Below are 27,108 nucleotides of genomic sequence, written 5' to 3' on the forward strand. Positions count from 1 at the left end.
TAAAACTCGCGATTGACACCTTGTGGTGTATTTAAATCACTACCTTAGTTAGAGTGACACTGTGGAAGTACAGCAGGGAGCCCATGTGACGTCGCCTTCTGCGACGTCAACAACAATGGCGAGCTATTAGATTATTTTTTGATTCAAAATTTTACAAAAAAAAACATTAATAGGGGTTTTAATATCAAATTATTATAACTCGTGCTAACATTTATCTTTTTAGAACATCTTTCTATCCATGGTACCCTTTAAAAAAAAAAAAAAAAAACTGTGCCCCTAAAGGGACATTATAACAGATCATATACATAACCTTGTGCTCAGAAAAAAATGTTTTTAAAACAAAAAAATATATAAGCAGTTACAATTTTACTCACTACTTGAGTATTATTTTCACCAGCTACTTTTTTACTTGTACTTGACAACATTTTTTGGACAGCTACTTTTACTTTTGTATTATTATATTGAAGTAACAGTACTCCTACGTGAATTAAATTTTTAGCTGCTCTACCAAAATCTGTTTTAACCTACAGTGGGGCAAATAAGTATTTTGTCAACCACCAATTGTGCAAGTTCTCCTACTTGAAAAGATTAGCGAGGCCTGTAATTGTCAACATGGGTAAACCTATACCATGAGAGACAGAATGTGGGGGGAAAAAAACAACAGAAAATCACATTGTTTGATTTTTTAAAAAATTATTTCCAAATTAGAGTGGAAAATAAGTATTTGGTCACCTACAAACAAGGTAGATTTCTGGCTGTCAAAGAGGTCAAACTTCTTCTCACGAGGCTCCACTCTGTACCTGTATTAATGGCACCTGTTTCAACTCATTATCGGTATAAAAGACACCTGTCCACAACCTCAGTCAGTCACACTCCAAACTCATAATTTGCAAATACTTTAAAAATCAAACAATGTGATTTTGTTTTTTCCCCCCACATTCTGTCTCTCATGGTTGAGGTTTACCCATGTTGACAATTACAGGCCTCTCTAATATTTTCAAGTGGGAGAACTTGCACAATTAGTGGTCGACTAAATACTTATTTGCCCCACTGTATGTGTTGATGTTTGTTTGCTCGCCTATTCTCATGACTTGTGAATTTATGGTTCAACTTTACGCATCAGGCCAAATTTTGAAGACCAGTGTAATTAATTCATTCACTATCAGACGTATAACAATGTTTATTAATGTTCAACTGTTCATACCGGAGCTTTTTTTTTTTTGTTTTTAATGATGAAAGATGGGAATCTTTTTCGAAGTTCCGTCATGCAGCCGTAGAAAGGAGGACGCCTTGTCGTGAAAGTTAAAATAGTCATTCGTTTCAAATCTAGTTTCTTTTCATTGGCACCAAAAATAGAAGCAGAGAGTCAGATGTGAGTTCCACATTTATTGCAACAGTACTGGCTTTTTTGTCAGTAGGACATAAGGCCACCATGGTTCCTGAATTCACATTCCAGCACTTGAATAACATTTGTAGATGTAAAAATAAGTAATCTATGTGTCCTTCCCTTTTTAATCTTTCTTGGCTGCCTTTGAGCACATAAAAAGCAAACATACCCAACTTTTAGCCCAAGTGCTTCACTGCTAAAAACATTTCGAACCCAGTCATTAATCTCACTGCAACTGAGGATTTAACATTCACAATCAATTGCAAAGAACGTAAGTGCGGCGTATGCAAGTTCCTCCAAGGCCCGTGAAGGTGAACGCCGATGAGGTCATCCAACTTTCTTCCATACCGTTAAAAAGCATGATGCGAGTCCCGTCCTTGATGCGTCGTAAAGATAAAACCTAAGCCGGACGAGGCCGAAGTGAAGCATTTTTTGGGGGTGTAAAAAAATATCAATCAGACAGTCCATCTGCTGTGCTGGCTCTCCAGAGACGACGCCGGCCTCATTTCACAACGGGACCGGCGGCGCCGCCTCGGGGCACTCGGTCACAAGCTTGACCGTGGCTTCAGATGCTCCACATGCTACATTTTTGTTGTCGACAATAAGACGCTGTCGCTCGTGGCACAGTTCTTTGTTATATATCCGTAAAGAAACAGTTCTTTTGCCATTCAAAGCCCTTTCTCATTTTTGTTTTGGTGTTTTATATAGTGAGGGTTGTCCGATAATCGGCCGTGGACTTAATATATAAATAAAATCAACTGAAATGAGCCAAAATGTCACAAATTAAATGAAACGATTATACTAGTTAGTCCAAAGAGCCACAAGGGGGTGACCAAAGCATTACAAATACAGGCAGGCATTCTGAGGACATGCCAATGCAAGATTAATTTTTCTGGGGTTTTGCAAAAAAATAATTATGTGTTGTTTTCTTAGGGACTATTTGCTTCTGGTGATGTAGTTATACGTGATTGATGAGTTTATCATTCATATTTGGTCATTTTATTTGTGCACCATGAACGCAAATGGTTTTGGCTTGCTTAACAAATCCACAGCATCTTATTTTGGAGACATCTCAAGGTCACTAAGCACAGCTACTATGATAAGCTATGACCAGCCCATGCACCAATGCTATAGGCTTGTACATTAAATCGAATTAAATATTTTAAATGCTTTTATCAGCAGATATATCGGACAACTCTACTGTGAGGTATCACAAGAATAAACGATATACAGTGGTATGAAAACTTATCTGAACCTTTTGGAATTTCTCACATTTCTGCATAAAATCATCAAATGTGATCTGATCTTTGTCAAAATCACACAGATGAAAAAACTGCTTTAACTAAAACCACCGAAACATTTATAGGTTTTCATATTTTAATGCAACAATGCCTTCTTTCACCTGCGCAACATAGCCAAAATGAGAAATATTTTCTCTAAAAGCGATGCAGAAAAATTAATTCACGCGTTAGTTATATCGAGATTGGATTACTGTAACTCCCTACTTTCAGCTTGTCCTAAAAGTTCTCTAAAAGGTCTTCAGCTAGTCCAAAACGCATCAGCAAGACTTTTAACAGGAACCAATAGAAGAGAGCACATCACCCCTGTGCTCCAGGCCCTTCACTGGCTTCCAGTCGAGTTTAGAATTAAATTTAAAGTCCTCCTTCTTACATTTAAGACTATTAATGGGTTGGGACCATCTTATCTCACCGATGCTCTGGTTCCATACCGCCCCAACAGAACACTCCGCTCTCAGAATGCAGGTCTACTGGTAGTTCCCAGGGTTTCTAAAAGTACTGTCGGAGCTAGAGCCTTTAGCCACCAAGCGCCTGTTTTATGGAATCAGCTTCCAGCTAATATTAAAGAAGCCGAGACAGTCTGCACATTTAAGATTAGATTAAAAACGTTCCTATTCGACAAAGCTTATGGTCAGGCCAGTTGAAGTCGGAGTAGACTCACAGTTTAGTCTAAGCTGCACTAGAAGCAGCCGACACCATATGCACGCGAGGCGAGTCCGCTACTCAGTCTTTGTGTCGCAGAGTCGCCATGTAAACTGCCCCTAAATTGTTTGGTAAAATTGGTTTCAATTGCTCTTTAACTCTCTTTAGGCAGAGTGTTCACTTACTTATTTTAACCCCATCTGTCATTGTTTGCCTACCATCCTCATTAAAATATGAAAACCTGGAAAGGTTTGGGTGGTTTTAGTTAAAGCACACAGTTTTTATATCTGTGTGATTTTGACAACGAGAACATCACATTTGATGGTGATTTAATGCAGAAATGTGAGAAATTCCAAAAGGTTCAGATACTTTTTCATACCACTGTATATGCGTCAAAGTCACTTTCATTTTACAAATATGAATTTCTTCACTTTTATATTAGGAAACCAGTGTTTCTGGTGAAACCAACCAGTTTTGGCTACAAATTTTAAAAAACAACAAAAGCTAGAAACAACCTTTTGGTGTCTGGAAACAAAAAGTCCATTTGTTGCTCGTCACAGAACACAATATTCTGTGGGGGTTGAAAAACAGTCAAAATGCTCTAGAACTGCTGGTAGTCTGGATTCATCTGGTTGAAGTAGTAGTCAATAGTATATTGCTTGAATTCTGATGCCCTAACTTCAAATATAGGAAAAAGTTATGACATGTATCTACTGTTTCAGTCGTAACTCATTGGCTGCCATTAACAGCGATTGACGTCCAATCCATTTCAACTAGGAGTGTCCGTTCGCTGCTGGGCCTTCCTGTGCAAATGGATTGGACGTCTACTAGTGACAAACTCAAAATCTCAAATTCACAGCAGAAGGATGAAAGGAGCCACATGATTGGATGTCTATCATCGCTAATGCCACCAAGTATAATGCAGAAAAAAATGACTAGGAAAGAAAATGATTTTTTGTAACAGATAAAAATGTTTTAGAAACTACAAAATAAGCAAGAACCAATGAGAAAACAGTGAAAAAAATTACAAAAATTAAGGAAAATCAATGAAAACATGAAAGAAAAGCTGAATGGTGTAAAATGGCGGAGAGTAAGCAAAAATGTAAAATATTTAAGAACAACGAAAGAAAAAATGGGGTAAAATTAGAGAAGTCGGGCTAAATAGAATAAGGATTTTTAAAAAGTTACCAGGTATTAGAGAAAGTTTTCTTCAGTTTAACCCTTGTACACACCAAAAGGGAGGAAAAAATGTTTTGCTCTCAGTGTCATCATTCCCACTTGAAGGCATCCCTGGTTTTTCAGCCTGAGGATGGAGCAAGGGTGCCCTCTGCAGGACAAACTGCATATTCTTCATTAGAAAAACAATGAATTCCATAAGGCTGCTTCTAAAATAAATATATTCCCTTCAGAACGCACTGGTCATGACCATCCTGTTGCGGTCCATCAAATCCACAATAATAACTCATTAAAATGTGCAAAACAAAAACCAAGGGATGCCAAACCATTGCAATTGTACCGTTAAAGGCTCTCTTGAAAGGACCAATTTTGGAGCGGGCTTGAGGAGCAACGCTGCAGAGAAGGCGCCGGCACGTGGTCGTCCGTCAGAGCCAGCGCTTCCACGCATTTCTGGCTTGCCACGTGCAGCAGGCTGCCATCCTGCAAGGAGGAAAAAAGTTTTTTAACCCGATTTCCTGTCTGAAATGGGATCGGCGACATGCCTATTCCATAGACTTTAAATTGTATTGACATGACACATTCCCCATTGACTGCGTCACGCCTTTCCGAAGGGGGCCGTCCCACACGCCGCTTCATTTATTAACAGTCAGTCACATGCAGCGATCTTAGGTTGAAAAAGTAAGAAAACTTGAGTGATTTGTTTGAGGATTCAAGGTCATTATTATATTTTTCGTACCATGAATGCATTTTGGAACGTTCTGAAAAAAAATCACTGGGAGAAATTAGCTGCTACAGCATTGGCATTATACTTTGCAATATTTACGTGAAATAACTGCTAATTGCCCGTTTTTTGTTTTTTTTGTTGCCTTTAATCAAGAATCAAGACTCTTTGACGTCCATATCAATAAAGAATGCAGGGATTTAAGCATTTATTCACAAGAATTTTCAACGGAAAAAGCTCTGTCTGTGATATTGCGGCCACTAATTTGCTTACCGACTAACATCAGAGTTAGCAATATTTACGTAAAATAAATGCTAACTGCCCGTTTTTTGGTTGTTTTTTTTTTTGCTTTTAAAAATCGAGACCGTTTTACGTCCATATCTATAAAGAATTCAGGGATTTAAGCATTTATTCAAAAGAATTTCAACAGAAAAAGCTCTTTGTTTACATCAGGCGGCCGCTAGGTACATTCACTAACAGACTAGCATTATACGACATAATTACGTAAAACAAATGCTAACTGCACGTTTTTTTTTTGTTGCTTTTCACCAACAATCAAGACTGTTTTCCGTCCATATCTATAAAGAATTTGGGGATTGAAGCATTTATTCACAAGAATTTAACAGAAAAAGCTCTTTGTTTACATATGGCGGCCGCTCATTTCCTTACCGACTAGCATCATAGTTCGCAATATTTACGTAAAATAAATGCAAACTGCATGTTTTTTTTGCTTTTAACCAAGAATCGAGACTGTTTGACGTCCATATCTATAAAGAGTCCAGGGATTTAGACATTCAGTCACAAGAATTTAACGGAACAAGCTCTATGTTTACATCAGGCAGCCACTAGCTACATTCACTAACCAGACTAGCATTGTGCTTCAAAATATTTACGTAAAATAAATGCCCTTTTTTTTTTTTTTTGCTTTAACCAAGAATCAAGACTGTTTTACATCCATATCCATATCCATAAAGAATTCAGGGATTTAAGCATTTATTCACAATAATTTTCAATGGAAAAAGCTCTTTGTTTACATCAGGCGGCCACTAGCTACATTCACTAACAGATTAGCATTGTACTTTGAAATAATTACGTAAAACAAATGCTAACTGCATGTTTTTTTGTTTTTTTTTGCTTTTCACCAACAATCAAGACTGTTTTACGTCCATATCTATAAAGAATTCAGGGATTGAAGCATTTATTCACAAGAATTTTCAACGGAAAAAGCTCTTTGTCTGTGATATGGCGGCCGCTAATTTGCTTACTGACTTGCAGCATAGATCTCAATATTTACATAAAATAAATCTGAATGTTTTTTTTCTTTTAACCAAGAATCAAGACTTTTTTTAACGTCCATATCTATAAAGAATTCAGGGATTTAAACATTCATTCACAAGAATTTAACGGAAAAAGCTCCTTGTTTACATTACGCTGCCGCTAGCTACATTAGCTACTAGCATTGTGCTTCGACATATTTACGTGAAATAAATGCTAAATGCACGGTTTTTTTTCTTTTAACCAAGAATCAAGACTGTTTTAAATCCATAGCTATTAAGAATTCGGGGATTTACGTATTTATTCACAATAATTTTCAACGGAAAAAGCTCTTTCTTTACATATGGCGGCCACTAATTTGCTTACCGGCTAGTGGTTCACAATATTTACGTGGAATAAATGCTAACTGCACGGGTTTTTGTTTTTGCTTTTAACCAACAATCAAGACTGTTTTACGTCCATATCGATAAAGAATTCAGGGATTTAAGCATTTATTCACAAGAATTTTCAACGAAAAAAGCTCTTTGCGTTTCCACTCAGTCATCTTTGATGGAGATAGGCCCCCTATTAATCAGCCCCGCGTCCCATCAATACATTATAAAGTCTACGCCTACTCTTTATGTAAAAGCTGGCATTTCAACAGGGGTGTGTAGATTTAAAACCAGCGTATACATGTGAAAGTCCAGTATTACCTCTCTGAGGAGAAACTTTTGATGCGCGAGAACAGGCTTGCCGCGTTGGCTGCACTCCTGAACTGTCAAATAGGTGCTAATGTTGTCTCCTTCTACGCAGGCGGTGGAGCCCCTCATGTTGTAATGGATCTCACCTTCCGACGAGTACTCAAAGAACTGTGGGAGGCGGGGGAAAAAAAGGACATTTGAGGGGCAGCGGACTGTTGAAGATGACGTTTGTATTGGACTCCTGAAATGTCTGTGTTGGACTCATTTTGTTTGGCGACTCTGTATTGCTATGGAAGTGATTCTATCAAAAGTACAGTTGTGTGAAAAAGTAGTTGAACCTTTTGGAATTTCTCACATTTCTGCATAAAATCCCCATCAAATGTGATCTGACCTTTGTCAAAATCACACAGATGAAAAAACAGTGTCTGCTTTAACTAAAACCACCCTAGATTTTATAGGTTTTGCAAACATTGAAAGAAGGGGGAAAAATAAGTAAGTGAACCATCACATTTAATATTTTGTGGCTCCCCTTTGTCAGCAATAACTTCAACCAGATGTTTCCTGTAGCTGCACATCAGTCTGGCACTTCGGTCAGGACTAATCTTGGCCCATTCTTCTCTACAAAACTGCTGTAGTTCAGTCAGATTCCTGGGATGTCTGGCATGAATCGCTGTCTTTAGGTCATGCTACAGCATCTCAATGGGGTTCGAGTCTGGACTTTGACTTGGCCACTCCAGAACGTGTATTTTGTTCTTCTGAAGTTAATTTACTTCTGTGTTTTGGATCATTGTCTTGTTGCAGCATCCATCCTCTTTTGAGCTTCAACTGTCAGACAGACGGTCTTGGGTTTTGTTGCAAAACATCCTGATCAACTTTTGAATTCATTCTTCCATTAATGATTGCAAGTTGTCCAGGTTCTGAGGCAGCAAAACAGCCCCAAATCACGATGCTCCCTCCACCATGCTTCACGGTGGGGGATGCGGTGTTGATGTTGGTGAGCCGTTTCATTTTTCCTCCACACATGACGTTGTGTGTTACTCCCAAACAGTTCAACTTTGGTTTCATCAGTCCACAAAATATTTTTGCCAATATTTCAATATTTTGAGCAACAATGTTTTTTTGTTGTTGTTGTTTTTTTTAGACAGCAGCGGCTTACTTTGTGGAGGCTTCACATGAACACCATTCTTGGCCATAGTTTTACATATAGTTGATGTGTGCAGAGATATTAGACTGCGCCAGTGATTTGTGCAAGTCTTTAGCAGACACTCTAGGGTTCTTTTTTACTCCTCTGAGTATTCTGTGCCGAACTCTTAGCGTTATCTTTGGTGGACGGCAACTCCTTGGGAGAGGCGCAACAGTGCCAAACTCCATTTGTAGACAACTTCTGTGCCTGTCGATTGATGAATATCCAAACTTTTAGAGATGGTTTTCTATCATTTCCCAGCTTTATACAAATCAACAATCCTTGATAGCAGGTCTTCAGACAGCTCTTCTTCAGCTCCGAGCCATGATGCACATCAGACAATGCTTCTCATCAAGACAATTCTTACCAGGTTTGTGTTTTATGGTGGGCAGGGCAGCTCTAAACCACTCATCAGTGATTGGGCACACACCTGACTTAAATTGTTTGGTAAAAATTGGTTTCAGTTGCTCTTTAAGTGTCTTTAGGCAGAAGGTTCACTTACTAATTTTTCCCTCTTGTCATTGTCGCATACTATCCGAATTAAAATATGAAAACCTATAAATGTTTGGGGTGGTTTTAGTTAAATCAGACACTGTTTTCACACCTGTGTGATTTTGAAAAAGATCAGACCACATTAGATGGGGATTTTTATGCAGAAAAGTGAGAAATTCCAAAAGGTTCAGATACTTTTTCATACCACTGTAGATGTTTAACTGTGTGGAGGTAAAACAAAGCTGGCAAACATGAAAAAGAAAATTTGAAAAAAGTAGGCAGGAAAAGACAAACTCTAACACAAATTCAAATTACAGACTCAATGAAAATATATGAAAATTATACAACAATTGGATGTCAAATATTATCCTGTGAGCCACAATTGGCCCCTGGGCCGCAAGTTGGACACCAATTTCCAAATCAATATGAATATCATTAAACTTTTTAAGTAAAAAAAATTGTATGCTGTTTTGATGCGGCTATACATAAAATCTGACATCCAGCAGGTCCAAACTAGGGCTGCAGCTATCGATGATTTTAGTAATCGATTAATCGATGAACTAGTTAGTTCGAATAATCGAGTAATCGGATAAGGAACATAAAAAATTTAAATGCCTGAGCTGAGCCTCAAATGTTATTTAAAAAAAAAATCAATAAATAAAGATCTAAGTACAACAAAAGAACAATTGGCTAACTTACATAGCAAAAGTCTGCTAGCTTAAACGCTATAAAATTCCAATTTTTTTTTTTTTTTTTTTTTTCAAACAATGCTCTTAACAAATGGTTCAGGCAATATACCTATAAACTGAATTACAAATGAATTAAAAAACATTAGCTCAAACAAAAACTTAGCTTACGGTGGTCTTAACAGGGAGCAGCTGGATTCAGCCTTGTGAAATGAGGCAGACCAGAGGGCAGTGTATCTACCCTAATCAATAAAACGAAATGCAAACACTTTCAAGAATAAACCATTACAATGCCACTTTAATTAAACGAATACTCGATGCAAAATAATTTCATTCGAATATTTTCTTCTAATCGAATACTCGAGTTAAACGATTAATCGTTGCAGCACTAGTCCAAACCAGTCTAGTTAATTTTCTACATTTTATCTTGTATGGTGACCTTGAAGGTGCCTAGAAATAAAATAATTCAACACATGAAAAAGACAGCTCAGGTAAAACAGAATGAAGAATAAGGGGGTAGACAAATTACAGAAAAGGGGGAGTCAAAGCAGTAAAATAAATAAAGCAAAAAATATCCCAAAGTCAAAGAAAAAGTGACAATAACCTGGTTCTGCCCCATCCCGTGACATCGGTACAGAGTGACTCTTCTGCCGAAGGAGTTGCTCTCGCCTTGCGGGTTGTAGTCAAAACAAAGGTTGGCCTTTCCTCCGCTTCTCAGCTAAAAACCAAACCGCTAAATGAAGGCAACGCCATCTGAAAAGTGACAATCGCGCCGTTTCTCACCATCCCGAAGAAACCGGGCCGATCCTCCGGGACGTGAAGCTCGGGGTAGATATTATCCAGGTACCACTTGAAGCTCTTGCAGCCGAGCTTCTCTCGCAGCTGGCGGCGCTCTGACACGTCGCCAAAGTACTCCTGAAAGCAAGGGGGCGCTAATTTTCGAAGGCATTGATTTTGTCAACGATGAGGATATAACGAAAATATTTCATCAACTGTCACTTCTTTCATGATGGTGACGAGACGATAATGAGCTAAAAACATATCTTGGTAGACTAAAACATAACGAGCCTAATGCCAGTTTTAGTATGACGAGACGAGAACGAGACAAAAATGAGCAATAGCTTCCATCACATGTTCACAATCTGTGACATTTTATGTGTAGTTAGCTCGCATCAGTTGGGAGACACTGATTTAGAGGATCTCTGATGAGAGTAAGTCAGCAAATTTTCAGTATTGCTGAATGAAACCAATTCTTTTTAGAGGATAGGAGCATTCCCGTGATGGCGGACATCCAATTCTTTACAACACTTGAAACAAAGCGTGCAAGTGTCACCAGATCCTTATCGAACGAGCTTAATCATGCGACGGACACCCGATAGATGACACCTGCTGGCACCCAGAGCGACAACTTGGCAAACATCTCGCTGGCGTATTCCGAGCATCAATTTTCACAGCCGACTCACCCTTCGGGCGTGCGGGTTTCGGTGGTAGTAGATCTCTTTGTGCTCGTCTAGCCACACTTCGGCGGCGCGCACGCTGTTCGACAACGCTTTGCTGCGCGAATAAGGCGCTTTCCTGGGGAACACGTGGCCCACGTGGGAGCACGGGTGGACCTCCAGGCTGCCGCCGCACTGCCAAATCTAATGGAAAGACAGCAGTTGCCTTGAATCATGAGTAGAGTTGTCCGATAATTACTTTTTAACCGATAACCCGATGTTGTCCAGCTCTAAAAATCCGATATATGCAGTCGTGGACTTAACGTATCATTGCTAATCGAAATGTGGATGCTTTAGTAATGATAAATTCAACCAATTCAAAATTTTCCAAATAATCCAAGAAGAACAACTTCAACTGAAGTTAACGAAAATATCTGCAAAATAATGTCCCATTAAAATAAAATTGAAGACAATATGTTCGTCATTAAATCAAAGGAATCAAGTTTACACAGTTACCCCAAAGAGCCACTAGAGACGACCAAAGAGTGTGGTATTTGCCACGGGGCAAAATGGATTTTGCCATGTGGCTTTTTTTTTTTTTTTTTTTGCCATGTGGCAAAATGGATTTCCATGTGGCATTTTTTGCCACATGGCAAAAAAATGCTACATGGCAAACAGAAATGCCGCATGGACAAAAATATCCACATGGCCAAATCCATTTTGCCACATGGCAAAAAAATATCACATGGTAAATCCATTTTGCCATATGGCAAAAAAAATGCCACATGGACAAAAAAAATTCAACATGGCAAAAATCAATTTTGCTACATGGCAAAAAAAAATGCCACATGGCAAAATCCATTTGTTCACATGGCAAAATCCATTTTGCCAAATGGCAAAAAAATGCCACATGGCAAAATCCATTTTGCTACATGGCAAAAAAATATACCACGTGGTAAATCCATGTTGCCACATGGCAAATCCATTTTGCCACATGGCCAAAAAAAAAAAAATGCCACATGGACAAAAAAAATTCGACATGGCAAAAATCCATTTTGCCACATGGCAAAAAAAAATGCCACATGGCAAAATCCATTTGTTCACATGGCAAAATCCATTTTGCCAAATGGCAAAAAAATGCCACATGGCAAAATCCATTTTGCTACATGGCAAAAAAAATACCACGTGGTAAATCCATGTTGCCACATGGCAAATCCATTTTGCCACATGGCAAAAAAAAATTCCACATGGAAAAATCCATTTGTCCACATGGCAAAATCCATTTTGCCAAAAGGCAAAAAAAATGCCACATGGCAAAATCCATTTTGCTACATGGCAAAAAAAATGCCACGTGGTAAATCCATGTTGTCACATGGCAAATCCATTTTGCCACATGGAAAAAAATGCCACATGGAAAAATCCATTTGTCCACATGGCAAAATCCATTTTGCCAAATGGCAAAAAAAAATGCCACATGGCAAAATCCATTTTGCTACATGGCAAAAAAAAATGCCACATGGCAAAAAATGCCACGTGGTAAATCCATGTTGTCACATGGCAAATCCATTTTGCCACATGGCAAAAAATGCCACATGGACAAAAAATTCCACATGGAAAAATCCATTTTGCCACATCACAAAAAATGCCACATGGCAAAATACATTTTGCCACATGGCAAAAAAAATGCCAAATGGCAAAAAATAATGCCACATGGCAAAATCCATTTTGCCAAATGAAAAAAAATGCCACATGGCAAAAGAAGAAAAAAAAAAAAAAAAAAAAAAAAAAGCCACATTGCAAATACCACTTTTGGTTCTCTCTCGGAAGTCATAGGACATGCCAATGCAAGATACATTTTGCTTGGTTTTTGCACAGGTTTCAAATTACAATGATTTGTTTTCTTACTTTTCTGAGTAACTGTTTCTGGTGAGGCAGTAATTGTAGGATAGAAGCATTCTCGTGATGACAGACATTCAATTCTGTATGTCGTAAGTTATGAATTCATTATTTTTCATTTTATTTGTGCACTATAAGTGATTAGGGTCTTTCCCTCAGTTAACAAATCCAGACCATCTTAGTTTGATTAAATCACTAAGTGCAGCTGTTCTGCTAAACTGTGCTTCAGGCTTCTACATTAACTTATAACAGAGCATACATATTAGCGCAAAACCGATACAGAATATTTACATGTACTCTCTATCGGCGGATCCTAAAATTCAGGTGACAATTGCAAAAATATGTGATCTGGACAACTGTTGTAAATAAAACTCCAAAATATGCCAATCGACTGCGCTTAACTTGAAAATTTCATAAATTGGGTCACAAGCAAACACAGTTACCACTAAATATATTACATATATATACATCGTATTTTCCGCACTGTAAGGCGCAGCTAAAAGCCTTCAATTTTCTCAAAAGCCAATAGTGCGCCTTATAATCCAATGCGCCTTGTATATGGATCAATATTAGTTAATCATGGCATGACATTCCCTTTAACGCAGCTTCATCTATGGGATGCATAATTCATCCCCTACAACTACTACTGCGCCTTATTATGCAGTGCACCCTATATATGAAAACAGTTTTAATACAGGCCATTTCATTGAAGGTGCGCCTCATAATGCGAAAATACAGGTTTTTTTGTTTTTTTTTTTGTTAACCTTCAACCTGAACCAGCGCCTTTTTCTTACCCGGAAGGAGAATTCCAGGTTCTCTCCTCCCCACACCTCCATTCCCGTGTCATACGTGCCCAAGTAGGCGAAGTAGCTCTTAAGGATGGCAAACAAACCACCGGCCATAGTGGGAGACCTTAGAAATGAGCAAAAAAAATAAAAATATAGTATAGTAATCACCCTTCAATCGCAAGCGTTACGTTCCAGAACAGCCACGCAATAAGTGAGATTTGCAATACAGAAATACCCTTTTTAAACCCCTCTGAAATACTTTTCATTCTTAGTTCTATCTCACCTCGTTGGTTTCCACGGTGTTAATTTTCAAAAGCTTTCAATGCAATCTCAGAAGCTTACCTGACAACATCGATGGGCGAACGCCGCCGTTTCATCTCGTGTTCGGGGATGAAGTGCCACGTGAAGACCATCCCCCAGTTGAAGCCGCCAACTTGAGGGTCGTTAGGGTTGCCGAGATATTTGAAGGTGTTCCAATCGATGGAGTCGATGACGGGACACACCACGGCCTTCGGCTCCTCCTTGATCCTGAAGAGTTCGGGGAGAAAACGGATACACGAGTCGCTCAAGTAGCATCTTTTCAATGACGTTTATCCATCAACTTCATAATGTATTGACGGGGCGTGGGGCCGATAAATAGGGGGCCTGCATTGTTGGCGAAGCCGTCAAAAGATGACCAAGAGGAATCACAGACAAACAGCTTTTTTTTCGTTGAAAATTCTTGTGAATAAATGCTTAAATCCCTGAATTCTTTATAGGTATGGATGTAAAACACTCTCGATTCTTGGTTAAAAGCAAAAAAAAACGTGCAGTTAGCATTCACCGAAATCTTAATAGATATGGACGTAAAACTAGTGCTGCACAATTAATCGATTAACTCGAGTATTCGATTAAAAAAAAAAAAAAATTACATTTTGCGGTTTCGAGTATTCGTTTAAATAAAGTGGTATTGTAATGGTTTATTTTGAAAGTGTTTGCATTTAGTTTGATTTGAGTGGATACACTGCCCTCTTGTCAGCCTCATTTCACCTGGCTGAATCCAACAGCTCCATGTTGAAGTCAACATAAGCTAAGTTTTTGTTTGTTTTTTTAATGCACTCGTAATTTAGTTTATCGGTATATTTAGCCATTTATTTGTGGGAATATGTGTCTGAACCATTTGTTAGGAGCATCGTGTTTAAAAAAAAAAAAAAAAAAAAAAAAACTGTTTTGTAGCATTTAAGCTAGCGGACTTTTACTACGTAAGTTAGCCAATTGTTCTTTGGTTGTACATAAATCCTTTATTTTATATACCGTTTGAGGCTCAGCTCAGGTATGTTAAATTTTCATGTTCCTTATACGATTACTCGATTATTCAAGCTAACTAGTTCATCGATTAATCGACTACTAAAATAATCAATAGCTGCAGCCCTATAAAACAGTCTTGATTCTTGGTTAAAAGCAAAGAAAAAAAACAAAAAAACGTGCAGTTAGCGTTTATTTTACGTAAATATGTCGAAGTACAATGCTAGTCTGTTAGTAAATGCAGCTAGTGGCCGCCTTATGTAAACAGAGCTATTCCGGTGAAAATCCTTGTGAATAAATGCTTAAATCCCCGAATTCCTAATAGATATGGACGTAAAACAGTCGTGATTCTTGGTAAAAAGACAACAACAAAAAAACGTGCAATTTGCATTTATTTTACATGAATATGTCTAACTACAAAGCTAGTATGTTAGTGAGTATCTAGCGGCCGCCTTGTATAAACAGAGCTTTCCCGGTGAAAATTCTTGTGAATAAATGCTTAAATCCCCGAAGTCTTAAAAGATATGGACGTAAAACAGTCTCGAATCTTGGTTAAAAGCAAAAAAAACCATGCAGTTAGCATTTATTTTACGCAAATATTGCGAACTATGATGCCAATGCAGTAGTGGCTAACTTCTCCCATTGTTTTTTTTTCACAACATTTCAAAATGCGTGCATGGTATGAAAAATATAGATATTACCTTGAATCCTCAAACAAATCACTCTTGAGACAATCCTTCCTACTTGTATGCTGTCCAGCTTTCGTACGTTTTCAACAGAAATCCGCCGTTAGATCGCTGCGTGCGTGTTTGTGAATAGCTCCACTTGATATGAGCAGCCCTCTACTTGAATGCGAGACGCAGTGTATGACCGATCTGACCCGTCAATACCATTATGAAGTCTATGGGTTATCATATCATTTACATCATTTCATCAGAGATGGCTCCACACGTTTCCCCTACCTTTGGAGAAGAGGCTCCACCCAGCCTTCGTGGCACTCGCAGTGGCAATCCAGGAAAGTCAGAACATCGCCAGTGGTGACGGACGCCCCCAAGAGGCGGGCTCGCACCAGGCCTTCCCGCTTAGTGGCCCGAATCAGTCGCACCTTCCGCAAATTGGACAGATACTTCTCCAAAGGCTCCTTCAGGTGATCTTAAAGAGAAAAAAAAACAAAATATTTAAATGATGCGATAAAGCGCAGACACAGGGAAAGTATCAAAAAGAATTTATTTGCAAATCATGGTGGAAAATAAGTATTTGGCCAATACCAAAAGTTCATCTCGATACTTTGTTATGTACCCTTTGTTGGCAATCACGGAGGCCAAATGTTTTCTGTAACTCTTCACAAGCTTTTCACACACTGTTGCTGGTATTTTGGCCCATTCCTCCATGCAGATCTCCTCTAGAGCAGTGATGTTTTGGGGCTGTCGTTGGGCAACACGGACTTTCAACTCCCTCCGCAGATTTTCTATTGGGTTGAGACCTGGAGACTGGCTAGGACACTGCAGGACCTTTAAAAGGTTCTTACGAAGCCACTCCTTTGTTGCCCTGGTTGTGTGTTTGGGATCGGTGTCATGCTGAAAGACCCAGCCACGTTTTCATCTTCAATGCCCTTGCTGATGGAAGGAGATTTTCACACAAAATATCTCGATACATGGCCCCATTCATTCTTTCCTTTACACAGATCAGTCGTCCTGGTCCCTCTGCAGAAAAATAGCCCCAAAAAATGATGTTTCCACCCACATGCTTCACAGTGGGTATGGTGCAATTCAGTATTCTTTTTCCTCCAAACGAGAGAACCTGTGTTTCTACCAAAAAGTTCTATTTTAGTTTCATTCGACCATAACACATTCTCCCAGTCCTCTTCTGGATCATCCAAATGCTCTCTAGCGAACCGCAGATGGGCCTGGACGTGTACTTTCTTCAGCAGGGGGACACGTCTAGCAGTGCAGGATTTGAGTCCCTGGCAGCGCATTGTGTCACTGATAGTATCCCTTCTTACTGTGGTCCCAGCTCTCTGTAGGTCATTCACTAGGTCCCCCCGTGTGGTTCTGGGATTTTTGCTCACCGTTCTTGTTCTCATTTTGACGCCACGGGGTGAGGAGGGAGTTGAAAGTCTATGTTGCCCAACAACAGCCCCAAAACATCACTGCTCTAGAGGAGATCTGCATGGAGGAATGGACCAAAATACCAGGAACAGTGTGTGAAAAGCTTGTGAAGAGTTACAGAAAACGTTTGGCCTTTGTTATTGCCAACTAAGGGTACATAACAAAGTATTGAGATGAACTTTTGGTATTGGCCAAATACTTATTTTCCACCATGATTTGCAAATAAATTCTTTAAAAATCAAACAATGTGACTTTCTGTTATTTTTTTTCCACATTCTGTCTCTCATGGTTGAGGTTTACCCATGTTACCAATTACAGGCCTCTCTAATACTTTCAAGTGGGAGAACTTGCACAATTAGTGGTTGACTAATTACTTATTTGCCCCACTGCAACTCTAAATTTAAAGGTGCAGAAATTTTCTCTCTTTGGTTATTGCCTGCCTGCAGCAATGACTGTGGTGTCCCTCCTTCCAGCCACGTGGTTAAAGCTGAGGTGTTTCACAATGTTTCTTTTCCAACAACTACTGTCATAGTTCGCTGGGTATCATTTAGATAAGACTGTTGAGATCTTACAACAGCATTCCTTTACAGCACAGGTGTCAAACCCATTCCAGAAAGGGCCAAGTGGGTGCAGGTTTGCTTTCCAACCAATGTAGAGGACACCTTTTCACCAATCAGATCTTTTACATGTGTAGTCAGTTAAACTTTGTCAGGTGCTGCTTGTTTCAGTAGGAAGATCATTGGTTAAACTCTCTGCACGGTATCGGTTGAAACAAAATCCAGCACCTAATTGGCCCTTTCTGGAATCGGTTTGACACCTGTGCTGTACAGGTACACCGATGTTTGATGCAACAACTAGTCGATGAACAAATTAGTTGCCAATGAATTAGATAATCGATTTTTTTCCGGCAGCTATGAGCAGTCCCGTTTGGGTCTTTGTTTGTTTGAGGCGGCGCCAGTGATTAGAGCAAGAGAGAGAGAGTTCACTGCTTGTCTACTAATCTCAGTACAGGTTTTATGCACTCAACCCTTAGATGCACAAGTTACTGGACCCTCCACTCGTCCATAATTGGGTCAAAAATGACCCATATTAGAACCAATGCGTTTTTTATGCCATTTTGTTGAAGAATAATCACTTGTATATTCATTAGTATGATATTTAGGGCCACACAAGAATGATTTCATGCTTGAAATATCTTTATGATTCAATTAACATTAAAAAAACAAAACAAAACAAAAACAGCGATAGACTTCATTCAGCCTTCCTTGTATCTTATCATCAATGATAAAGCGCTCCCATGCATCTTTTTGGTGAGACAGTGGTGCTAAGTCCTTGTGGAGGCACTGACCGATTTCTGAGGATATTGTGGCTCTGTGTTCTGCCCTAGCTGGGAGGTCATTCTCTCTAGTAAGAGCCCAACCAAACCATTCAGTTGGCCATGAATTGGACACTTTCTTCTTCAGAGGACACATATGTGGAATCTTATGAGTCAGATTGATCCTGTTCAGTTGGATTTCAAGGTGGACAACTGCCACTGCCACCTGGACAATAGTCTGGGTCCTCATCATCAGACATTTCGGACACTTGAGGCCAACCCCGTCACTGCCTCTCCATCATCCAACATCTGTAGGACCATTTCAGCTGTAAATCTAGCACAAATCCGATTTTTTCGTGTTTTTCCGACTCGATGGAACAGGAAAAGGCGCATAAAAGTGGACCATTTTCAAATTCGATCCAGGTCACTTTCGTATGTGGTTAAAATCCCATCTGGGCCACATTTTCCAGAATGTGGCTGCGGTCCGAACTGTCAAGTCCCCCAAATTGGAATTCATGCAGCAATTAACATCAGCAAAGAGCGAGATCGACAGGGTGCTACGGTAGCGGTGCAGCTGTGCATTAGCGTTAGTGCCTAGCTTGAACGCGGCTTTTGAGGAAGGAGCAGGTTTGACAACAGTCATACAGAAATAAAATGGGTTGAATAAGCCTGACAATGCTCGGTTTTCTCTCTGCGCCAATGCACTTGCGCATGCGGGCCAGTTTGCTCAGCGCATCTCGGACTGCGAATTAGAACGCATGTGTGATACTTGAACAGGCTCAATGGACAAAGGCAGTCTGAACGGTTACGCCAAAAAAACAGATATGACCAAAAAAATCGAAATTGTGCATTAGGACCTGCGGTATGAACCTAGCCTTAGTTAGCTAGCTAGTTATGAAGTAGGTTAATTTGTTGACAAATAATAATAAAGAGTCATGAAAGACACACACACACAAAACACTATATGGACATAATACTTACAGTACACGTATCAGCTCTTGCTGTGTAAAATAATCTTCTTAAGGGATGTCACTTTTTACATACCTAGTCTGTGTGGTCCAGGGTAAATTTATTCCTGACAGCCAAAGTTGATAAGAATGAAAGATTCCCAATGGATTCCATAGAAAATGCATGTGGGTCATTTTTGACCCACTTGTGGAAGCTTAGGATAGTAATACAAAAATGACAATTTATTCAAATGTATAAAAAGTTCATCAAAAATTTGAATGGCATTATATCGAAAACATGTTTTTTGAGGAATACCTGGAATATGAATTGATAACAATTTTTCATTCCGAAGATATCTCAAGCAAACAACCTCACCGGGTCATTTTTGACCCACTTATGCATCTAAGGGTTAATACAGTACAGTTGTAGACTACAATTCAGCCTCCGTTTTGTCTTCATTATTACTTACAACAACATGCCTAAAACAACTTCAAATTGTGAAGGTAATTGAAAAAAGTGACATTTAGCCAATGAATCGTTTATAAAAATAATCATGAGTTGCAGCCCTAAACAAAAATATCAATATTTTGATTTGAGAACAGACTTTAGAGCATCAAAAATGAATATCAGAGGCATCATCTGTTCAGTATTGTCACAGCAACTGTGAATTCATGTTCCTGACAGCAATAGCACAAATGCATGGACACACCCGAGATGGTACGGCGATAATTGGGGGGCTGACGAGTCCTGAACAACTCGTTTTGAAAATGTCACTAAATGGGATGCAGTCATTCGTAGCTCTTCGCACAAAAGGGCGAGGAAGGTGTTTAGTCACATTATGGAATTCCGCAGCAGAATGTGTGCTGTGAGCAGTGTTGGGCACCTTACTTTCAAAAAGTAATTAGTTATAGTTACTCACTACTTCTTCCAAAAAGTAACTAAGTTAGTAACTGAATTACTCTATAGTAAAAGTAACTAGTTACCAGGGAAAGTAACTATTTCTGTTACTTTAAAAAGAAGTTGTTGTAATTCAAAGAATTTGAAATTTTCTGAGCAGTATTCGAGTCAGTTGAATAGAGAAGGTAGTTGTGTTATAGAACCTTGTAATATTTATTATTGCACCTCACCAGCAACAGATTTATCCTACACTTGAAGTGCAACAAAAATAAACAGATTTGAATTGCTTACCACAGATGTCGACAAAAGCTTTGCCCCGGGACATTAATTACACTTTACATGCACGTTCTTTCCTTTAATTTCGACCAACTTGAAATAGTGTTTATATCTCCACCTCGTAAAGGACAAATTTTACTCTGAATGCTCTGCCATCATATCCCTCTGCATCTGTTTTGCGTGTGTGTGTTTGCCGCACGCGCTGTTCCGGTTTGTGTGTGAAAACGTCACAGTTTACGTCACAGAATGGGGGATCACGTGATATTTGACAACAACGCAGCCATATTGGAAGCAGGGTCTGACTCTGACATTAAACTTTAACTTGCCAGTTCGATAAAGAGACAAACTCGTTACTAAGGCGAAGAACAGATATGTGCTCAAACTTAAGGATGTGAACAATGTTGACCCTTACGAGCAAGCCGAAGACAAATGGAGTAAAGATGTTAATGGGCTTCCACAATTACGTGAAATGGACATTCTGCTGTATTGATTGTTTGGTGTATGTTACAGCGATTCCGAAATTACAAATCGCTACAAAGCTACGAACAGTTGTGCTGCGGATGGGTGCAGGACCTGCACATTATGACCGTACTAAATGGCAACTCCATCGTTCTTGCAACTATTTTCATTGCCATGAACCTGAACGCACCCAAAGTCTTGGATGACAAATAAACAGAGCACAGTAGACTCGCTACGGCTAGTAGTTTCTTCATTTTAGGGCTGCAGCTATCGATTATTTTAGTAGGCGATTAATCGATAAACCAGTTACTTCGAATAATCGAGTAATCGGAAAAGGAAAAATTAAAATACCTGAGCTGAGGTATTAAAAGGTATTAAAAATAAATAAACGAGGATCTATGTACAACAAAAGAACAATTGGCTAACTTACACTGCAAAATTAGGCTAGCTTAAATGCTGTAAAATGCTAACGTTTTTTTTCCCCCAATGCTCATAACAACTGGTTCACCCATATTCCCCACAAAAAACGGCTAATTATACATATAAACTAAATTACGAATGCATTAAAAAAATATTAGCCCAAAGAAAAACAGCTTACGTTGGTCTTAACAGGGAGCAGTTGGATTCAGCCATGTGAAATGAGGCTGACCAGAGGGCAATGTATCCACCCTAATCAGTAAACTAAATGTTAACACTTTCAAAATAAAACATTACAACACCTCTTTAATTAAACGAATACTCGAGGCAACGAAATTTAATCCAAATACTTTTTTTTTCCCGAATACTCGAGTTAATCGATTAATTGTTGCAGCACTACTTCAATTTATTCAAAGTAAGTAACGCACCGCTTTTGACCGTCAGTAACGGTAACGGCGGAAAAAATAATTAGTTAGATTACCCCGTTACTGAAAAAAATAACGCCGTTATGTAACAGCGTTATTTATAACGCCGTTATTCCCAATACTGGCTGTGAGCCTAATTAGGGGTTGTCAATTTGTTTAGATGGAAACAAAAAGGACACCTATAACCACATTTTGTGTTTTGATTCGACGAGTCGTGGCGAGGTTGTCGATCAAACTTGTCCACGACTAAATTCGACGTTGTTTACTTTTCCCTCTTAACCGCCTTCAATGGGTTAATTTGTGCCGGATTCTGCCGAAACAGGATCCGGCATCCTCTTGATTTTGTCCTCCCTTTGCACCGGCAAATCCGGCACTTCTCGTGTATAGAAAATAATAATAATATAAAACGTTTTATTTTATTTTATGTTTAATTACCATAATTTTCGGACTATAAGCCGCTACCCCCCCCCCCCCACATTTTGAATCCTGTGGCTTATAGTCCACTGAAGCTTATTTGGGTTATTAACTTAATAGTAGGGCTGTCAAAGTTATCGTGTTAACGTGCGGTAATAAATTTTTTAAATTCATCACGTTAAAATATTTGACGCAATTAACGCACATGCCCCGCTCAAACAGATTAAAATGACAGCACAGTGCAATGTTACTTGTTACTTGTGTTTTTTTGGGGGAGTTTTGTCGCCCTCTGCTGGCACTTGGGTGCGACTGATTTTATGGGCTTAAGCACCCATGAGCATTGTGTAATTATTGACATTACCAATGGCGGGCTACTAGTTTATTTTTTTGATTGAAAATTTAACACATTTTATTTAAATGAAAACATTAAGAGGGGTTTTAATATAAAATTTCTATAACATGTACTAACATTTATCTTTTAAGAACTACAAGTCTTTCTATCCGTGGATCGCTTTAACAGAATGTTAATGATGTTAATGCCATCTTGTTGATTTATTGTTATAATAAATACAGTACTTATGTACCGTATGTTGAATGTATATATCCATCTTGTGTCTTTCCATTCCAACAATAATTTACAGAAAAATATGGCATATTTCATAGATGGTTTGAACTGCGATTAATTACGATTAATTCATTTTTAAGCTGTAATTAACTCAATTAAAAATTTTAATCGTTTGACAGCCCTACTTAATAGGTAATACTTGACAGCGGCTTCATAACCCTGCCATAAGACTGTCATAATTATGACATGACACTATCATGGGCATGAATGAATGCTTATGACAGATGTCATTAAGTGTCCTCCAGCAAATTATGTCAGTAACTCCATTTACATCCCGCTCGAATCTTTTACATCCATTCAAAAGTGAGATCATTTGCCGGATGACACAAAATTGAAATCTGTCTTAAGCGTGTCATTATGAAAAATCTGATGAGATCAAAGGCAAATCTATGTTGAATCCACCACTAGTTTTTTTAAACCTCCAGGTGTTCAAAAACTCAGGTTATACATTTAGAAAATTATATATTATTGGTTATCGATATCGGCTTTGAGGAGCAGGAAGTTATCGATGTCGGTATCGGTTTCAGAAAAATGGATATCGTGCACCCCTACAATTAATGAAACAACTGGAGCAGGAACTGAAGAAATCATTTGCACAGAACATGAATTTTGCAGCGCTACAATGCATGCAAGGAGGCATGTCGGACAACAACAGTGGTGGCAGCAGAGGTTGACTGTCTCCATCAAGGGAGTAGTGATGGCCAAATGAAGCTTCTTGAAGCAATGAAGCTTTGCACCCAATTGGTTCAAAGCTTCATGGTGGTTCATTTGGTCTTATAACAGTCTTATGATGTCGCTGTCAAATTAAGTGTTATCAGTTAGTATCATTTAGTGTAATTATCCCATAATACAGTGAAGACAGCTGCGGCTTATAGTCCAGTGCGACTTATCTCTGAAAAAATTACGTTTTTCTGTCAAATATGGTGGGTGGCGGCTGATAGTCAGTCTGAAAATTACGGTAAAAAACTGATCCTTTTCACCCGATGCCTATCCTCTGAAAAATTGCACGATCGGCCTAATCGGGACATCCCTAGTTAAAATGTGTTACTGAACTGCCTTTTCCCAGTGTTGCAGCATTAGTTTGAGCGGTGTTGTTGGACATTTTACCTCGGTCACTGTAGTCATCCACAAGGACCAACTCTTTGAGTAAAATGTCCGGCGTTGTCTCTAAGACGCTGTGGACCGTTCGGAGCAACGTGGACCAGGCCTCGTTGTAGAAAGCGATCACCACCGAGGTGGTCGGCAGGGAATGGTAGTCGTAGTGCACGTCTCTGCAACTGCAATGGCGGAGGGAGATGGATTAAACGAGAATCTTATACATTATCAATTCAACTGGATTAAATGCAAGGAGTGAAAAGCATCAAATTCATACTGTTGTTATTCATTTAAATTTTGCTTTGATCAAGTTACAATTGTATCTATTTATTTAAAATTATATTTCGTAAATAATAATCACAATACAGTATATTATAATATTTGAAACCCAGCGTCCACATAATTTGGACTTGACATTTTGGGTCCTATAGGTCACACTTGTACAGGGTTAAAGTAGAAAAAGGAAGCTTCATTGTAGTTGACCACTCAACACGGAAATGTACAGTATTAAGAGTCACAGCATTCAGAACAAAGACAACATGAGTGAATGAATGACTCATTATTCAAACAATAGGAAAGACACGCTTTTAGTCTGAATGCTCGACCAGGAAACAAAATAACAGACATTACTGTACATCCATTTGAATTGTTTGACGGTGATAGACAGTGGCAGTGACGCCACCCATATAAATTGGTTGGCCACCCCACTGGCCACCCCGATGGCCAGTATGTCGTTAGATTGTTGTAGCATCAGTTATGCATTTTATCCCAAATGAATGCATTTATTTTGTTTTGTTAAATGTAGGGCTGTCAAATTTATCACGTTAACGGGCGGTAATTAATTTTTTAAAATTAATCACGTGTAAATATTTATCGCAATTAACGAATTCGCTGTACAACTCATTCACGCATTGCCGCAAACAGCCTACAATGGCGCCGTTTTACTTATATACAGAGATAAGAGGCAGAGTGGAGTAGATACAAGCATTCATTGGTGCCGTGCTTTTAATTGGCAACACCTTTGTCATCTCTCCCACAGCACCTATAAATATTGTGGGAAGTGTCGTGGGGGAGAATGACAGGAGTTGATCTTTTTCTTAACACCCTGTAGTGTACCCAACGCAGAGAAGATATAGCATTTGCAGCCACCACACACAGTCATGGTTGCACCACTTCCCAGCAGGCATTTGGGCAGAACAGTTAAGTCGCTACAGTATCATTTACTGAAAGCTCAACAAATACACTAGATGGCAATATTTAGTCACAATATACAAACTCACATTTCAAGTCTATCTGTGGATCCCTTTCACTGAAAGAATGTTAATAAAGTTAATGCCATCTTGTGGATTTATTGTTATAATAAACAAATACAGTACTTAAGTACAGTATGTTGAATGTATATATCTGTCTTGTCTTATCTTTCCATTCCAACAATAATTTACAGAAAAATATGGCATATTTTAGAGATGGTTTGAATTGTGATCAATTACGATTAATTCATTTTTAAGCTCTGATTAACTCAAATAAAAATGTTAATCGTTTGACAGCCCTAGTTAAATGTACACCTTATGCCTAATATATACATAACACAATAAAACAGAATTGTTGTGGAACTCAAAATGTTGACTGGACAGTTATGGACGATGCACATTAAATCATTAGTAACATCAAATATTACACAATGCACCAAAGTATATCAGTAGCCGTGTCCGTAAGTCTTTCTGATAGTTTTCCCCTGACCTTTTGACTGCAATAATATAATGAAAAACCTGAAATTATGGCTTTTAGTTTTGGCCACCCCAAGATTTTAAGTGGCCCCATCTGGCCACCCCTATGAAAAATTTCTGGAGGCGCCACTGCCCATAAGTGTGGCTTCTCAGCCTTCCGTTGACTTTAGATGAGTTTAACATTAGTAGAAGTCCAATCCGTTTGAAGTGGGAGGGTGGCAGAGGGTTCGTTCATTCGCTGCCAACCCTCCCACTTCAAACGGATTGGACGTATGTGGCAGTTACTCACAGCGGGTTCCACCTTTCCGGCAAGCGGCGATGCAGTGAGATCCTGTCACTGACGTAAATATTGATTTGATGCTTGTTGATGCTCTCTTCTTGTTTCAGCTTCTCTTCGTCGTTAAGCTCCAACTCCACAGCCTTGCCCAGCTCCCCGGGGGCGTCCGATACCAGCGGGGGCTTCTCGTACACCGGCCTCTTTAAGTCCACTTGGTCTGAAAACTCCGCGGCGGCGGGGTGGGAAACGTCAAATTCTCCTCCGGAGAAGTAGACAAAAAGAACAGCCAAGAAGGCGGCGCCGCTGACGAAAAGTTTCAGTCGCTTCCGCCGACAACAGGCCATGTCGTCGCTGTTACAGCTTCTTCCTGGTCGCCGTCAGCCTCAGAAGGCATTCTCTGCCCCGGCTGCTTGAGCGGAGCGAGTGGACTTTACCCACCTTTCACTGGCCCGCCGCCACGGTACTAATTGCGGCTAATCACCGCTTGAACTCCTCCTCCTTCTCCTCACGCTCCTTCCCACACCTACGCGACTCCATTTGACCGAGACAAATATAAATGGATTAACCCACGGGGATTACTTATTTACCCGGATTAGCTACCTATGTCGCTTGTTTTACCGTACTGGTAAATGAGTCAATCGAGGCCACGTCCAATTTAAGGTCCTGCGCTGAGTTTAACATTTTCCCGCTACTTGAAAGTAGCCAAAAGTCCATGACGCCCAAAACGCATCGCTCTGAAAACAAATCCGAAGAGCTCACCGACTTGAAACTTTGTGAGATTTAGTTAAATATGCTATTACTTTCACTTCCGCCTTTATTTCAAAATAAAGCAGTTGTTTCATTGGATTTTTTTTCTCCTTTTTTCAAACAGCTACGCGATATTGATAGTCGTAATTTACCATTGACAACGAAATCGTTTTTTTTTTAACTATTTACATATCTTATTCGGGTTTTTTTTTTTTTTTAAAGAGGAATAGTCTGCCTCAGTTAGGCCAAGATTGCTATATGCTTTTATGATTTACTATTTTTCAATCACTTCATTTTTAACAAACTTTTAAGAGACATACGTAAATCCTTTTGGATTTTACGTTGTTTAGTTTCAGACTTATCATTTTCCATTCAAAGGATTTTTTCCCCAGTGTAATACAAAAAAACCCAAAAAACTATGAAACTCATATAGA

At 39.1% G+C, this 27,108-nt stretch overlaps 1 protein-coding gene across 2 annotated transcripts; it reads right to left on the minus strand.

Moving 5' to 3' along the window:
* Positions 1-1,373: 1,373 nt before the first annotated feature.
* galnt12 (UDP-N-acetyl-alpha-D-galactosamine:polypeptide N-acetylgalactosaminyltransferase 12) lies at positions 1,374-26,692 on the minus strand. Of its 2 annotated transcripts, XM_057828442.1 has the most exons (10): positions 25,940-26,691; positions 23,936-24,105; positions 15,907-16,096; positions 14,003-14,188; positions 13,667-13,784; positions 11,004-11,180; positions 10,324-10,455; positions 10,145-10,258; positions 7,192-7,347; positions 1,374-4,983 (listed from the first exon to the last, which is right to left on the minus strand). In XM_057828442.1, the coding sequence occupies exons 1-10, from the start codon at positions 26,269-26,271 to the stop codon at positions 4,846-4,848; spliced, it is 1,713 nt and encodes a 570-aa protein (XP_057684425.1). In that variant the 5' UTR covers positions 26,272-26,691; the 3' UTR covers positions 1,374-4,845. The 2 variants fall into 2 exon arrangements, with proteins under 2 accessions (XP_057684425.1, XP_057684426.1); XM_057828443.1 differs by lacking the exon at positions 11,004-11,180 and having other exon boundaries at positions 25,940-26,692.
* Between the last annotated feature and the right edge of the window lie 416 nt (positions 26,693-27,108).

Source organism: Corythoichthys intestinalis, chromosome 22, assembly GCF_030265065.1.
Source record: "Corythoichthys intestinalis isolate RoL2023-P3 chromosome 22, ASM3026506v1, whole genome shotgun sequence".
Classification (NCBI taxonomy): Eukaryota; Metazoa; Chordata; class Actinopteri; order Syngnathiformes; family Syngnathidae; genus Corythoichthys; species Corythoichthys intestinalis.

Coding starts and splice junctions, on each gene's coding strand:
- galnt12 (XM_057828442.1), bottom strand. CDS start 26,271: ATGGCCTGTTGTCGGCGGAAGCGACTGAAACTTTTCGTCAGCGGCGCC. Junction 14,189..15,906: donor GTGGAGCCTCTTCTCCAAAG/GTAGGGGAAACG, acceptor CGAACTCTTCAG/GATCAAGGAGGAGCCGAAGG. Junction 10,259..10,323: donor GGCCCGGTTTCTTCGGGATG/GTGAGAAACGGC, acceptor TTTGGTTTTTAG/CTGAGAAGCGGAGGAAAGGC.